Source organism: Seriola lalandi, unplaced genomic scaffold (genome assembly GCF_002814215.2).
Source record: "Seriola lalandi dorsalis isolate HSWRI2012SDOR001 ecotype SW California unplaced genomic scaffold, Sedor1 jcf7180002054182, whole genome shotgun sequence".
NCBI classification, from domain to species: Eukaryota; Metazoa; Chordata; class Actinopteri; order Carangiformes; family Carangidae; genus Seriola; species Seriola lalandi.
Genome location: NW_019524735.1, coordinates 1055869 through 1071581, shown reverse-complemented (window position 1 = coordinate 1071581; position 15713 = coordinate 1055869). Strand labels below are relative to the sequence as shown.

General features: G+C 40.7%; 4 protein-coding genes across 5 annotated transcripts; 3 read left to right on the top strand and 1 right to left on the bottom strand.

Moving 5' to 3' along the window:
* Positions 1–2371, top strand: gjc2 (gap junction protein gamma 2). Its single transcript, XM_023403753.2, has one exon. The coding sequence runs from the start codon at positions 28–30 to the stop codon at positions 1282–1284; it is 1257 nt and encodes a 418-aa protein (XP_023259521.1). The 5' UTR covers positions 1–27; the 3' UTR covers positions 1285–2371.
* Positions 2372–4322: 1951 nt separating this feature from the next.
* On the top strand, positions 4323–6511 carry iba57 (iron-sulfur cluster assembly factor IBA57). Its single transcript, XM_023403754.2, has 3 exons — positions 4323–4806; positions 5318–5667; positions 5803–6511. Exons 1-3 carry the CDS (start codon positions 4451–4453, stop codon positions 6192–6194), a joined length of 1098 nt encoding a protein of 365 aa, XP_023259522.1. The 5' UTR covers positions 4323–4450; the 3' UTR covers positions 6195–6511.
* jmjd4 (jumonji domain containing 4) lies at positions 6505–8595 on the bottom strand. Its single transcript, XM_023403746.2, has 6 exons — positions 8343–8595; positions 8072–8237; positions 7855–7980; positions 7496–7763; positions 7169–7315; positions 6505–7055 (listed from the first exon to the last, which is right to left on the bottom strand). The coding sequence occupies exons 1-6, from the start codon at positions 8593–8595 to the stop codon at positions 6720–6722; spliced, it is 1296 nt and encodes a 431-aa protein (XP_023259514.1). The 3' UTR covers positions 6505–6719.
* snap47 (synaptosome associated protein 47) lies at positions 8582–15465 on the top strand. Of its 2 annotated transcripts, none has more exons than XM_023403748.2 (5): positions 8582–8663; positions 9422–9943; positions 10120–10640; positions 10949–11073; positions 13739–15465. In XM_023403748.2, exons 2-5 carry the CDS (start codon positions 9447–9449, stop codon positions 13883–13885), a joined length of 1290 nt encoding a protein of 429 aa, XP_023259516.1. In that variant the 5' UTR covers positions 8582–8663; positions 9422–9446; the 3' UTR covers positions 13886–15465. The 2 variants fall into 2 exon arrangements, with proteins under 2 accessions (XP_023259516.1, XP_023259515.1); XM_023403747.2 differs by lacking the exon at positions 8582–8663 and adding an exon at positions 9079–9317.
* Positions 15466–15713: the final 248 nt, after the last annotated feature.

Genomic DNA, 15713 nt, shown 5'->3' with positions numbered 1-15713 from the left:
TCTAGTTGAAAAGCTTGTAAGAGCAACATGAGCTGGAGCTTTCTCACTCGTCTCCTGGAAGAGATCCACAACCACTCCACCTTCGTGGGGAAAGTGTGGCTGACTGTGCTCATCATCTTCCGCATTGTGCTCACAGCAGTTGGAGGTGAGTCCATCTACTCGGACGAGCAGACCAAGTTCACCTGCAACACCAAGCAGCCCGGTTGTGACAACGTATGCTACGATGCCTTTGCTCCCCTCTCGCACGTCCGTTTCTGGGTCTTCCAGATCATCATGATCTCCACTCCCTCCATCATGTACATGGGTTATGCTATTCACAAGATAGCCCGAACTTCGGAAGTGGAGCGCAGGAAACAACAGAGGTTCCGCAAGAAGCCACCTCCTCATTCCAGGTGGAGAGAGAGCCACCATCTGGAGGAGGTCTTGGAGGAAGATGAAGATGACGATGCAGAGCCCATGATCTATGAGGATACAATGGAGGCGCAGGAGGTCAAGCCTGAGCAAGGAAGCAGCACCAGCAAAGACCCGCCAAAACATGATGGCCGCAAAAGAATTATGCAAGAAGGACTGATGAGAATCTATGTTCTTCAGCTCATGTCACGAGCTATTTTTGAAATTGCTTTCCTTGCAGGACAGTATCTGCTCTATGGTTTTCGAGTTAATCCTTCATATGTATGCAGCAGGCTTCCCTGTCCACACAGCGTGGAATGTTTCATCTCTAGGCCCACAGAGAAAACAATCTTCCTCCTCATAATGTATGTGGTAAGCTGTCTTTGTCTGGTGCTAAATGTGTGCGAGATGCTCCACTTGGGAATTGGCACTTTTCGGGATACGCTTCGCATGAAGAGGAGCCGGGGCCGGCGGACATCCTACGGCTACCCGTTCTCTCGCAACATCCCGGCCTCCCCTCCGGGATACAACCTAGTGATGAAGACAGACAAACCGAGCAGGATCCCCAACAGCCTCATCACCCACGAGCAGAACATGGCTAATGTGGCCCAGGAGCAGCAGTGCACCAGCCCGGATGAGAACATCCCCTCTGATCTGGCGAGCCTGCACCGTCACCTACGGGTTGCCCAGGAGCAGCTCGATATGGCCTTTCAAACATATCAGACCAAGAACAACCAGCAGACCTCCAGAACCAGTAGTCCTGTATCTGGGGGCACTATGGCCGAGCAAAACCGAGTCAATACAGTCCAAGAGAAACAAGGAGCCAGGCCAAAATCAGCCACAGAGAAGGCTGCAACCATTGTAAAAAATGGAAAGACCTCAGTCTGGATCTAGAGATAAATCTAATTCCGTACATTAACAGTAAAAACATTTAAGACTCCAGGACTGCACTGTGAAACAGCTGGATGATGCGTGTGCGAGTATGAGATGCGACTCTGGACAATAGCAACTGAGAATTTCAATCACACTGACTGAAGGAGTACAGTTAAGAGTAAGCTTAGTTTTTGGGAATAAAAAACAAACCACCCATAAAGAAATTATCAAATCCAGTATCATGAATCTCCTTTGTTACTGTAGTGTGTCATTTTGTGCTTGCAATAGCTTTCAGACACGGTTAACATTTGCTTACTTAGTTAAACATCTCTAATTCCAGCTGAAACGTCAATTATATAAACAGAGTGCTTTGAGCTGTTTATCTGATCTACCCTTGACTGCTGCTGAACTGGATTAATTTGAAGAAATTTAAATTTGAAAGTGTGGGATTGTACCCTACAGCCAAATTTGAAAATGCAGTATAAAGCACTGTACAAATGCACAATGAGTCATTTCTGAAGAATGGTGATTGTTGGAAAGATGCATGTTTATTATTTGGGGAAGTATTTTTGGATGTAGTATGGATGGGTGTCGCTGGAAGCAGATTAAAGGTGAAGTATTTTGATGAAGGTGATGAAACAGGGCTGTGTCACTTGTAGGCTTTTCTGGTAAACATCTGCTTGGTGGGAAGGTCTTCAGTCATTGCGTGCAAAGCCTTTATCTATGTTTTCCAAAGGCTTGCAGTGTCACATCACATGAAGGGGAAGAGGTAAGTGAATAGAAAATCTGATTATTGTCTAAAGTAAATACTGATTTTCTGCAATCTGAAGCAGATGATGCATGCTTTTCAACTGGGAACATACAGTATAGACTTACGCTACAGTAGAATTCCCATCCTTTGCTATTCAATTAGCTTACATTTATGTTATGTTTAGGCATGTTGTTGAGCATTTTAGTTTCTCTGTCATTGAAACAGTATGTTTCTAAAACTGGTTTCAGATTAATATGTAATCCTGCCTTCACTGTTGTCATACTTCGAAGTGCCTCAGACTTTTAAAGACTGTTCTAGTATTTTATTCATGAAGAAATAAACTTATTTCAAACCTCTGATTTCCTGCTTTGTCGTAGCCGTCTGCTTCTCTGTCTTGTCATGTGAATAACAATGGTGTGTTTTGGAAACTGAAAAATTGAAAGCTTTCAATGAAGTCTAATTCAAAGTTAGAAGCTTGCAAGCAACCTCTATTATTATGAGAAGACATGTCTGTTGTTATGGCCAGAAACTTCCATGTGTTGGTAGAAGAAAAGGATCCAATTGAAGCCCAAACAAAAGGTACTGTAGCATGAATCATCTGAGAAATTGTAAACAAGTAATTTGTGCAAACTGATTTAAGTTTATTTCATGCCTGGGATGAGACACGTAGAGATTAATCAGTTACTTCAGTTATTTTGAAGTGTATGGGGCAGTGAAGCTGTAATGAGAAGAACAGCACTTACAGTAACATGGGTGCAAGAGGGGCATATACTTTTTACAACTAAATAAAACACACAGCATTTTATTATCTTAAATATGGGAAAATGCCATAAAAAGGGGAAAATAGTACTTTTCCAGAATCAGCGACAGCTATAAAAAAAAAAAATAAAACATGCTCCATTTGCTATCGGGGCTTAGGTTGCTTTGTATACAATATGTGGCACTTCGCACCTGGTGCTAATCAACAACTCATTAACAGACAGAACAATGGGTGCAATGCATTGACTTTGTTCCTAAAAAATAAAAGCAGAGTTGATTCTTTTCCATATTGTACTTTAATGTAGCCTTTTTTTTCTATTTTCCATCGGTTTTGTTTACCTTTTAATTAGTTACACATGTTGTTCAATAACTACAGGTGTGTGTGTGTGTGTGTGTGTGTGTGTGTGTGTGGTTGTGTGCGTGTTCATTTTTCATATGTTCCCAACTGTTATAGGTTTTACTGAGCAATGCATGGTTTGTAGCACATTTTAGTGCATCATAAAATGCCTGCTCAGCATTTTGTAATTATATAACTCAGTGAAAGGACTTATTCACTGATCAGTACTCAATCCAATCCTCAGTCCAAGACCACTAAAAGTTTACATTAATTTAGGAATAGGACTTCCATGCACGCAGGCTGAGAGACATGAGAAATGATGGTACATCTGAGAGGTCTGACTGATTCTTTCCTACATTTTCTGGGTTAATTTTTTCCTATGCATACTTGACACAATACCAGGTGTTTAATAAAAGCAGAATCTAGTCATATCTAAAGCCAAACATTTCAACTTGGGTACTAACTTAATATTGTGTTATGGTGTCTTTAAGATTTGACTAGGTCTGTTACCTCTCATTATAAGAGAAATTAGAGATGATGAGGCACCATTTAATAAAATGTACAAACTGTAATGTATTAATGGTTAATGAATAATTTACTAATGCTTTGTAGATCAGTTATAAACCATTAATAAGAACGAGTTTCGATTTGACAGATTGTGAAAAACCCTCCTTTAGCATGACACCCCTCACATGGACAGTGTGACCACTTACCTTCTAGAAAAGGGATGCAACACATCTGGTGGATCATTGTAGAACCCCTTACTAATGACATATTAAAATTCATAGGTGACTGAATCTGCTTATGGCCTATTACAAACTGAGAAACAAATGACCCTTAATCAATCACTATAACTGTAGACTTTGGAGGAGAGATGTCTTGGATGAGTCTCCAACTGCCTCTGTCTGGCAACCGAATGTATACTAGTATAATAACAGTCTGAGCAACTCTTTCTGTATTGAGTAGTGTACTTTTACTTATAATACCTATGTGCATGACTTTTACTTGTAATTGAGTACTTTTACAATATTTTTTACTTAAGTAAAGAATCTGAAAATTTCCACCACTGGTCAAAATATACATTAAATACATTTTTTATTTATCCAGCTTTTATCACTGAACAACAGACTGTGGTGTTTCTGATGTACCCACAGGCGGCAGCACAACCACCACACACGTGCTCCAATATTATCGAGAAATGCATTGTGGGATTTCAAGATGGAGGCGTAGCTGCTAGAGTCACCCGTGATGTCCTGTGTTATGTAGCTCTCCACTGGTGTTATTAGGCAGCGTAACCACTTCATTTTAACATTTAACACATTCTTGTGACAGTTGACAACATGGGGGTTTTGTGCTTCGCCAGGAGAGCGTTCACGTCCGGCAGCTGTCTCGGTGTTTACGCCGGTAAATACACCGGTCGATTTTTGTGCGTAACGTTTTTCTCCGGCGTTTCAGCTCCGGCAGGGACCCGTGTCAAGAAGTACAGTCAGGACACTAGAAATGTCCCGGGACAGTTTGTGTGCTATCATCTTCCTCACAGGACCCTGCTCAAAATCCAGGGCCAAGACACAAGCCCGTTTCTTCAGGGGATTATAACCAACGACATGGAGCTGCTGGAGGAGCCTGGACTCAGAGCCATGTACTCACACATGCTAAATGTACAAGGAAGAACACTATATGACATCATGTTATACAGGTATAGTACAAGCCTTTATTCTGTTTAAACGCTTGCACGTGTATTCAGTTACAAGGGTGTGGGTACTCGCTTATCTTTGTTACGCAGTTGTTGGCATTGGTCGCCTAGTGATAGATATCATGGGTAGGCAGCCAGTGTACGGTCTGGCTCAAACAGACACCTCTAAGTATAAGCTTGCCTGTGCAAGTCACGTTCACCTGGTTCAGTGTAAAGAAAAACCCACCTTTTAAGTCAGTCAAATGGAAAAACAGATGTTCACTATGTCAGCGAATGCTTTACTCTCAAATTATGCAACTCCTTGTGCGCATGTGTGATATGACAAAAAAGGGAAAATAGACTTATGTACAGTAATTCAGTGAAGTCCTGTATTTTGATGAAAGCATGGCAATTTCCCAGGATAGCTTAATCCAAGGTGACCTAATCAGCTAAAATAAGTGAAAACATTAGTGAGGTGTGTGATGGTGGATTTCTTTTTTTATGAGGCACTCAACTTTCTGTATTTCTTTTATAGTCTGAAAGAAGCTGATGCCGTGCACGGTGTTTTCCTGGAGTGTGACAGCACAATTAAGGACTCAATCTTGAGACACTTGAAGGTGTACAAGCTTCGCAGAAAGGTCAACATTAACCCCTGTCCAGAGCTCTCTGTATGGGCGGTGCTCCCCCAGCAAAAAAAAACAGGTCAAGAGGCCAGTAAACCTGAGCTTTCCTCCCCTGGAAAAGCTCTGGTGTGGGAGGATGATCCACGAACTCAGGAAATGGGCTGGAGATTGGTGTTAGACAGTCAAATTAACCCCTGGGATATCATTGCATCATGTCAGAAAGGTGACACAGAGGAGTATCACAGACATCGCTATGCAATAGGTGAGGCCAGTTAGTAAAATACAGCTTGTATTAAAAGATTAATGGGGTGAGAAGTATGGATTCACATGTGATCAACATCATACTGATATTTTGTGACAAGTTTTGATTCTTTTCTCCGCTGTCATTGTTGCCTAGGACTTCCTGAGGGAGTGAAGGACCTTCCTCCTGGAGTGGCACTACCACTAGAGTCAAATCTCGTCTACATGCAGGGCATCAGCTTTAGCAAAGGCTGTTACATTGGCCAGGAGCTCACAGCCAGAACTCATCACACTGGGGTGGTTCGGAAACGCCTGATGCCAGTACGCTTATCATCTCCAGTCCAAGACCTCGAGGAAGGAGCTGCGCTCCAAACGCAGTCAGGCAAGCCAGCTGGGAAGCACCGAGCAGGGGTGGGAGAGCTGGGTCTGAGCCTAATCCGCATGGCTCATGCCAAAGAAGTGTTGACTTTCAAATCTTCTGACGACACCACAGTGACACTTGAGGCCTCTTTGCCAGACTGGTGGCCTAAAGATGTGAAAACAAACTGAAGAGAATGTTTAATAGCTCTCAAAAATGTGACCTACATCAAATCTGACAGACGTCTCATAGACAAAACCCTCAAGTACAGTATGTTACACTGTCATTGCTTAGCAGCTGTGTGTCACTAACTCGCATTTGTAATTTTTTTGCATTAAAACTTAATTTTAGAGTGATTTTTCCCAAATTGTGAAGTATAATTTTCCACAGATTTATGCTATTTAAGAGATATTGCAGCACTATAAATCAGGATATACCAACTGTGATATGGTATTCGTGGTTATTGAATAAATGTGCAAAAATCGCTAAATAAAAACTCAATCAACTTTTGTATTTTTTATTTATTTATCTTTTTTATCTTTCAGTGCAAAAACCAATTCCAACATTCACAAGCAACATTTGAGATTACAATTTATCTCAAACCAAAGGTGCAGTAACACCTCTATCATCATCTTTTTCACACAGTACAAACTGGCACTTGTCATTCAAGCTAATTCCAGGTGTCAGTTAACATTGTTGGGACACCACTGAACATCTTACTCTTGATAAAGAAGATGCTGCCCTCTTGTGGATTGTATGGTGTCTCGAATTTGCTGTAACATGGTTTCTGGCTGCAGGGTCAGTGTTGAATGATCGAGCCGCTTAAAGTCTTCATTGCAAAGTAGGCATTCAATTATGTGAGCCACTCTCTGTAGGTCAAAGGCAGCATGGTAAGGTCCAAGTGTGGTGAGGATCTCTGAGAGATGTCGTGGGTAATCTGAGGAATCCCCAGAGGAGCAAGCATTCAGAAAAGCCATCCGGTTGTCAGCAATGATTTTCAGGAACGAGGCAAATTCACCGTAATCAATACCAGAGCAGGCCTTCATGATGACCTGAAAAGAAACACACACGACGGTCACCTTACGCAGTGTTTATATTGTATCATTCAGGGCAGTGGTGTGTTTTTGGAGGACTTGCACACAGAACCATCTTATCTTTGAAGTACCTGGCAGTGCTGATGCCAGGAATCCATTGTGTTTCTCCACTCGTCAATCTCTTTTTGAACAGATGACAGCTCATTCTGAAGGAACTGCCACATGATGTCAATGTTACAGCCATTCAACCAGTTGTGATTAATAGAGATGGTGTCCTCCTATAAGAAAAACATTAAAGTGATGATCATAAACTGCTGATGCCAATAAAACTTTTATACATCTGTAATAAAATAGAATTTCCATGTCACTATAAAAGACCATAATGTATAATATGTCATTTGATGGATCGTTTTGCTCTAGCTCTACTGTTCAGATATCATTACCTCTACGGTTCTTACCAGATTATAAACTTGATGGTGCCAGCCACTGGGCACAAAAATAATTTCACCTGCCTCTTGAATAATCTCAAGAGGCTGGCAGGCTTCTTCGGAGTGAGGAAAAAGGCCTCTGTCTTGAAGTTCAGATGATGTCACATCATAAGGCAAGTTGCCATGAGTGTCTCGCAGAAACTCCTCCTGACCTGGGGGATATAGGAGCCATTTCTTCCTACCGCAGATGTTTGCTGACCAACTGTAGGAGCGGAAAACGTCGGCGTGGAACGGGGTCCTAGTGATGAGAAAGTTAGTTTGACTGAATAAAAAATAAAAAACTAATGTATAATCTGGGTTTTACCATTATAATGTAGAATTTTTCATACCATGAACCTTTGGGTCCCATGTAGACAAACCGGTAGTCATCCACTTCGAGTGTATCCCAGTATTCATTAAGCCAGTCAGAGGAAAAGAAGACAGGTGTGGTGTAAACATTGTGTTCTGGAAAGTCCCTGTCGAATAATAACAGTTATCAGTTACATATATTGCACATAACTGTTCACAAAAGCAAAACCAAGTTCAAAATTCGCATTAAATTTACACCTTGCCATGTGCCAGTCTTTCAGATAGAGACATCCTTTAGCTGATGAGTGGCCATTCTGGATATATTCCTTCCAGTAGTGTATAAATTCTTTGAAAGGCATAACTTGTTTAGGGTTTGCATTGTACTCCTTTGCATTGCAGTTTGCAACAGGAACAGGACTCTCATCTGTAATAGAGAACAAATACATTGACTTACATGACACCAGTAATGGCAACAGCAGCATAATGATATATGGTAGTTGGTTAACGCATTGGTAATAGGCTTATTTACCAAACTCTTGCAGCAGTTTCTGGAAATTAGGCTTCCCCTCCTCAGTCACCCACTGTTTTCTGCATTTCCAGTTCTCTGTAAACCTTCTTGAAAACATGCATGGGTGATTGGGAAGCAAGTATTTCTTGAAAAACTTAGAGTAGCTCAACTCCTTGTCGATGTAATCTACAAAATGTGAAGACCAAAACTGCTCATACGACTGTCTTGGTATTTTGACCAGGCTGCAGCAGTTACGGTACGCCTCTCTGTCCATGATGGTAAACAAGAGCTCGGCTAGCCAGTTAGCAAGCTTAGCTGTCTCCGTTTGGACAGCAAGAACCGGTAAGAAAAAGCTAGCTACGTCTTTTCACTTTCACAAACTAACTTACTGACAAACCTGGTTAGGTTAAAAAACTTGCATTATGCTAGACCGTATTTTCTTTCCATTTTGACAACAGGTCGCTGCATATGACTCCATCCTTAAGAATGCAGTTTACCGTTTATGAACGACGCACATATAAAACCGCTACTGTCTATTGTTTGTTACAATTACTTATTTTAACGTTGTAATATCTTTAAAGCTAACACTATAGAATATCTTAGGCAATTCAGAAACCGCCCTCATAGCTAACAATATTTGTTATTTGTTTTTTCCCAAAACCTTGCCCTGGTAACCTTTTCTGACAGCAGCATTTTCAAGTCGGACAGTAAACACTGCCGTGCTAGTGTGTGACATCACTTCCGTAATAAACATCACCGTCCTTAGTGAGAAGACTATGGGGTAACGTAATGCTCAGCGCAGCAAGATAATGTCGACTAATGTGGTTTGGGACGGATATAATCCACCAAGAGGAAGTAACAAATGCTAAAAGGGGTTATGACATTATAGTGACGTACTTGTAATGCGGTCATTTGAATAGAAAGCTGAAGCTGCCAGTGTAAACGCCTCATAGGATCTCATCTTCTGTCTGAATCCCTTATTATACTCTGAAGAAAGTATGTTCACTATTAAGGCAGACTGATCAGTCAGTACTGTGTCCTTATGATGTGATATTGGATTAATACTGCATTAATGTGAGCATGTGCATTTGTCCTACCAGGTGATTTGGTGTACCTCCTTCCAAAATGAGCCGGGACGTTCCTATCCACAGCTGGCCTGGCTCCTATTACATCAACAGTGAGAAGCGTTGGGAAAATGGCACCCTGTCCCTCACCAGGACCATGGTGCGCTTCATTTCTAACCAGAGTAAGGAGAGTCTTGCCAGCTTCCGCCTCTCCCGTATTATAGAGATCAAGATGGAGTCCTCCAGTTTCATCTTTAGCACTCTAACAGTGCTTGAAGAGGGGAACATGAAACACTGGTTTGGCTCCCTTAAGCCCAACAGGGTGGTGGTTTATAATGTGTTGGAACATTTCTGGAGAGAACGTCTCCTGTCCCCTGGTTCAGAGGCCCGTGGGGCCGAGTCTGAGCCCTCTAAAGGCAGAGAGCTGATCACCCTGGTGGCCGGGGCCCAGAGAAGACTGGAGGACACTGGCAGAGTCCTCAGCCACCAAGGAGAGCAGTTTGATGATATGATGCAGGGACTGGAGAAGATTGACTCTGACCTGGGCGTAGCTGATAAGTAATTATATACATATTTTTCGTAACTGGATGATACATAGCTCATTTTTTATTTTTAAGTCTTGTTTTCTGTGTATTGCATATTATAACTAAAGTGCAATAAAAACAGCCTGAATTAATAATGACAAACAGTCAAACACTCACAAATTCTCATGCTCCTTGTCTACTTTGTTGCAGACTTCTGTCAGAGCTGGAGTCTCCCGCCTGGTGGCCTTTTGGTAAACTCCCCTGGAAGACTCAGCAAGAAGCCAAGGCAGAGGACGCTGCAAGAGCTGCAGCTTCTGCTGCTGCTTCAGCTGCTGCTTCAGCTAGCAGGGGGTCTGGTAAAAGTAAGGTGATATCAAGCATCCCAGCTGTAGTATCCAAAGGTGGAGACTCAGATTTGAAACCAGGATGTTTGTTGGTGCTGGTGTCCTCATTGGAGGTACGAGACACAAATTGCCAGCTCCTTCATCGTTTTGAACGAAATGAAATAGACGAAATCAGGGTGCAGAGTCCTTATGAGATTACTGTTAGACAGCGGTTTATTGGGAAGCCAGATATATGCTACAGGCTCCTGTCTGCCAAGATGCCAGAGGCAATGTCAGTGTTAGAGATGCAGTACAAAAAGAAGGTGGAGTTCACAAATGAATACACTGCTTTCAAGGCAACTCCAGTTTCATCGCCGTGTGACTCAGAAGGGACAACATGGAATGAAGGTAAGGAACAGGACAAACAGTTATTTCATTGTTGTTTCCATGCCTAGAATAAATTTGACCACTGAGTGGCAGTAAAGCTCTATGTTTCCACCTCTGTATATTTTTAACTGTGCAGCCACGTGTAAAAACACTTCATCCACATGACAGTTGGACATGGTTATTGGTGTCTCGTCTTGACAGAAATGTATTTTGATGAGTCACTTCACCCTGATTGCCTCAGTTGCTGTGCTGTGGAGTTTACTGTCTGGTTTCCTCATAAACAACATATGCACTCTGCACTTTTTCACCATCTCCACCCATGGAGTCAGGTTTGTTGCAGACGTGCCAAGAGACAGAGCTCCCACTGGAGGTCCCGGCAGGAGAGCTTTCCCAGTTGCAGGTGCATGTCCTCCAACCATCTGTCAGTCAGGCTGAGGCCCAAGAACTTAAACAGGTGAGGTCCAGTTGGACTCCCATTGCCTGTGTGACTGTATGACTTGTATGACTGTATGAGGCACTATTGCATTTAGATTTTTCATATTTATATATACAAGGTAGGTAATACAAATGTCATGTCTGTGTGTATGGGCAACAGATTGCCTTGGCAGCTGTTATAGTAACATGTATTTTGATAGTTCCATTCCAAGCCACAATTCATCATAATGATTTTTATTTTTTATCCTGTGTGTTTAAAATGTTATTTGGTGAGACCACAAACCAAAGTCCATCCTGGTTTTAAGAGAGGAAAAGAAACATGGTCAGTCATTTGGTCAGACTGTACAACGTCTTTCCATTCAGAACCTCGCAACACTGAGAACTGTTACAGATATGGTCTGTGGTAGCAAGACTTACACAGTGACGCAAATTCAGACCTATGATTCAGACAGTTTTTTTGTGTGAAACACTATTACGGGTTCCTTAGAATAAGATATTTAATATAAAATCCTCAGCAGGCTAATTTAGCTTTTTGTATATTTTATTTGGATACACATCAGATTGTATTTAGATGAATGAATGACTGCAGTTCATTACCTACATTAGGATATGTAACACTGACACTGTTTCTAAGTAACCTCATACTTATATTGGTCGATATATCGACCCAGCCAGTTTATCAGCAAGGCAATCAGCTTTGATTTGATATGTGAGATATGAAAGCAACTTCAGACATTGGTTCCCACATTACAGGCCCATAGATAAAAAAAACTGCAAAATCATTTAATATGTGAAGGAGAAGAGCCATAAAAAATAACAACTATGTTTGCTACACAGAAAAAACACAAATTCCACAACAAATAGGAGTAGCAGTTGAAGCATATAATATAATGGGCCTGAGAAATACTGGGCATTGGACCCACCTTTGTTTCAGTGTTGTCAATCGTGGTTTAGTTACTAAAAGTCCTGCCTCATGATGCAATATTTTGTCCACACACTGCATGAAACATATCTCAAACAAGGCACTGTTAGGACTTTATACCTAATATTTAGTTAATTATTGTACATAATAACAATGCACACTAGTTTACTGTTGTTTTTGTCTGTATAATCATTTTACAAACAAATTTATCATAGCAGTAACAGCACTGGGCCGCTCATACAGCTCGGCTTGTCTATTGTGTTTATAACTGGTATTGTTGATAATGCTGATAATGGTTCCGACTTCAAAGGCTGCCAATTTTGAGTTAATACTACGCTTCTGTACACACCCCATTCTTAATGTAATTCATGTCAAGATTAGAATCTACAGTGGGGCAATTTCCACAGAGGTTGACTCAGTTTAATATCCTGCCCTGAGTGCTTTAGCAAATATCCCCCTTTTGTCCAAGCATTTTTATACAATTATTATCGTTTGAGGTTGGAAATTCCAACTTGTTAACAGTACAAACTGGTTCACTCATAAGGATGATAAAGCATTTTTTGGATATCGTGTACTGTATTTCTACTAACACAGTCCTGAAATTACCCCACTAATGCCCATGACACTAGGAATTTTAGCTCATATATTTTTCTAATAGTTGTAGCCTAAATGTTTAATTTTGGGGGTTTCTGCATGACTTAAGTCCTCTAGCCATTGTATAAGCAGCAGCTAAAAATATTCATTTTCTGTGTTTTTCTATGACACACCAAAACTCTTGTGAATGTTAACTGCAAGGTGTGATTCAGTTATGTTCTCCCAGTTGAAATTGTAAAGTCACAGACCTGAGTGAGTGAATACAGTTGTTCCTCGGTGTGTATTGACATACTATCTGTTTTTTAAACTGCTGTCTGGACCCGTTTCTGTGCTCAGTTGCAATGTCCGCATATAACGGCCAGTGAAAACTGACATAATGTCAGTGTGTGTGTGTGTCTGTGTGTGTCTGTGTGTGTCTGTGTGTGAGAGCATATGTAGCATAACATAATATTAGTTTAGAAACCATGGTGGTGGGGTTTGGAGTGAGTGTTTATTAGGTTTTGCTTGGCACATAGCAGCATATTTAAGTTGTTCCATCAACCATAACATACACAGTTTTTGGACCATTGAGATGTAGTCGCAGTATTCCTTAAACCCACTGAAAGCAGAAAACAAACGGTATTGTATGATATCAGTGATCCCAGGAGACAAGCTAATACTCGCCTCCGAATATATTCTCAAGTTTCATATACTACATCATGTGAAATATTATTATATCTGCCGCATGAGTAGCTGTTACTGCATCATGGTTAATGTTGAATTGTAGCATTGTCTTCTGATTTGCAGACATAACGTTGCAGGCGATTGTTTTCATAACCAGTGAAAAAAAAAACTCAACATTAAATGAAAATCTCACTCTCATCTACTTCTATGTGTCACTAACGCACTCACTTTCTAACTCACTGACCCCCTCTTTACACCTCCCCACATATGGTCCACGTGTTCCACTCTGCAACTGCTCACCAACTCTGTGTAGGTTTTAATATTAAGTCTTCTTTTATTTGTGTCTTGCTCCTTAGTTGTTCGTGTTCACTGGGGGCTGGTGTGTAATTACATAAACAAACGAGAGTGCGTGTGTGTGTGTGTGTGTGTGTGTGTGTGTGTGTGTGTGTGTGTGTGTGTGTGTCCACAAGCGTGTACTTATTTGGTTGTGTGTATCTCTGCGCAGATGCTGATGCAGCTGAAGAACCTTGCCCTGGAGGCAGAGACAGAGCTGGAACGACAGGATGAAGTTCTGGACGTCCTGACCAGCTCCACGGACCGGGCCACCATGCACATAGAGAAGCACACCTGCCGTATGAAAAGACTGCTGTAGCTCTGACAGTCCAGCTGATGCATGTGGTCACCATGTCCCTCCTGACAAAAGCACTGTAAGCTTCCTCATTGTCCTCATGGGATCTGTACGGTTAGACAATACTGCAAAACAGCAGTAGGGACTTGCATATACTCTAAAATAGTACATGATTTTTGTTGCATTTGATGGTACAATTACATGGGATCAAGTGTGAGTGGTCTCTGGGAAGTGCAGCAATGTTCCCTTAACAATGAAGATAATCACCAAAATCCTTGAAATTTGCACATCAGTTATTATGACTTTAAATAAGAGATATGGTTCCTTGTTTGAGAGAAATTATGTAATTACTCATACATATTCTGTCTTCTTTCTACATGACATAAGTTAACCCTTGTTTGTCTTTTTTTTTTTTTTATGACATTATTTTATTTTGAATAATTTAAATGTGTGCCTGAGATAAATCAACCATGTTTATGAAGGATGGAGTCTCTTGGTTGGATCGCGTGGGATCTGGGGGAATAGCATGAATCCTCAGTGCATGTCATATCCTCCCAGTAAAGCTTGCAGGTGAAAAAAAATAAGCAGACGCGTCTATTTGTACCAAAGGGAACACACAACAGTTTACACCTCCCCCTGGCCCATTGGGAGACGGCAATGACAGTGACTACAGTGAAGGGCGAAATGTACACTAAAAAGCGAAAAAGGGAATAACCTTTTTTTTTTTTTCTCACTGCACCAACAAATTCAAAACAAATTGCATGTTGTTTCCGTATGTGTTATTTACAAGACAGATGTAAGAGAAAAGGATATATACGATTTAAATTTGATGAAAATGATTGGCACATAATAGACTAACAGATAAGATTAGCATATATCATCAAAGTAATGTCTGTGTTTCTAATGATGTACCTGTGCCATCCTTCCTTTTCAAGACCACATCAGTCCTGATAAATTGTCTTTCTCAGGTCCTAGGTTCTACTTATCCTCTCTGTACATGGTTTCCCTGTTGCTTAATGTTGCATGTCTCAATTTTGCTGCTTTGTACTGCATCAAGTGGAAATGTCTCATCATTATCAATAACTAGCAGAAGATTGTAAATGTGCAACTAACTTCTGGGACTCTAGAAAACACAACAGAACACACTTCCTCTCTCTGTTTTTAAATATTATACACAATATTAAACTCCACGTTAAGGTCCACATCTACTGCATATGACTTGCTTAAGATTGAATAGTCTAAGTCTGTATTATCTATAAAGAACTGACATATTGTAATTCTGTAATTTCATTGTGGTCTGTTATCACTGTGATCTTGTAATTAGCAGTTAGTTTAACTTGAAATATCTGTATGTTTTAAAATCTGGTAGTAGTTCTATATAGATGCTTCTTTTTGCTGATGATGCCAAATTTATCTTGACACTGGATACAACTAAACAGTTAGCTCTAACTATTAAGGAAAAATAGACCTACATCTTTCTTAATGAGCAGCACAAAAGGCACTGCAAGTACTGGGAATTAATTATTTTTTATCAGTGAGGAAGTCATCACAATTAAAAGTCTGTAATAGCATATAATTTGCAATAAAATGAAGTCTCAAATTGTCATAGTTAAGATCAGTATTTTCTTTATTCATATATATTTGTTGGTTTAAAGCTGTTACTTTTTTTTAATATTAACAACGGATCAAATTATGTTGTTATTATGATGTGTATTTGAAAGGTGTTTGTTGTAGTGATGAACACTATTATTACTAAGATGAGTTTTAGTGGCTTTGAGCTCATTGTTTTGGTTGACTCTCAGCACTCTCATCAGCATTTCCAGCCCGAGCTACTTTTAACAAAACGCTGCAA

Bases quoted from the DNA above. Each gene is read 5' to 3' on its own strand.
- gjc2 (XM_023403753.2), top strand. From the start codon at position 28: ATGAGCTGGAGCTTTCTCACTCGTCTCCTGGAAGAGATCCACAACCAC.
- iba57 (XM_023403754.2), top strand. From the start codon at position 4,451: ATGGGGGTTTTGTGCTTCGCCAGGAGAGCGTTCACGTCCGGCAGCTGT. The intron at 4,807-5,317 runs GTATAGTACAAG...TTTCTTTTATAG, and splicing joins TATGACATCATGTTATACAG to TCTGAAAGAAGCTGATGCCG. The intron at 5,668-5,802 runs GTGAGGCCAGTT...ATTGTTGCCTAG, and splicing joins CAGACATCGCTATGCAATAG to GACTTCCTGAGGGAGTGAAG.
- jmjd4 (XM_023403746.2), bottom strand. From the start codon at position 8,595: ATGGACAGAGAGGCGTACCGTAACTGCTGCAGCCTGGTCAAAATACCA. The intron at 7,981-8,071 runs GTGTAAATTTAA...ATTATTCGACAG, and splicing joins AAAGACTGGCACATGGCAAG to GGACTTTCCAGAACACAATG. The intron at 7,316-7,495 runs GTAAGAACCGTA...TTTTTCTTATAG, and splicing joins ACCATCAAGTTTATAATCTG to GAGGACACCATCTCTATTAA.
- snap47 (XM_023403748.2), top strand. From the start codon at position 9,447: ATGAGCCGGGACGTTCCTATCCACAGCTGGCCTGGCTCCTATTACATC. The intron at 10,641-10,948 runs GTAAGGAACAGG...CCATGGAGTCAG, and splicing joins AGGGACAACATGGAATGAAG to GTTTGTTGCAGACGTGCCAA. The intron at 11,074-13,738 runs GTGAGGTCCAGT...ATCTCTGCGCAG, and splicing joins AGGCCCAAGAACTTAAACAG to ATGCTGATGCAGCTGAAGAA.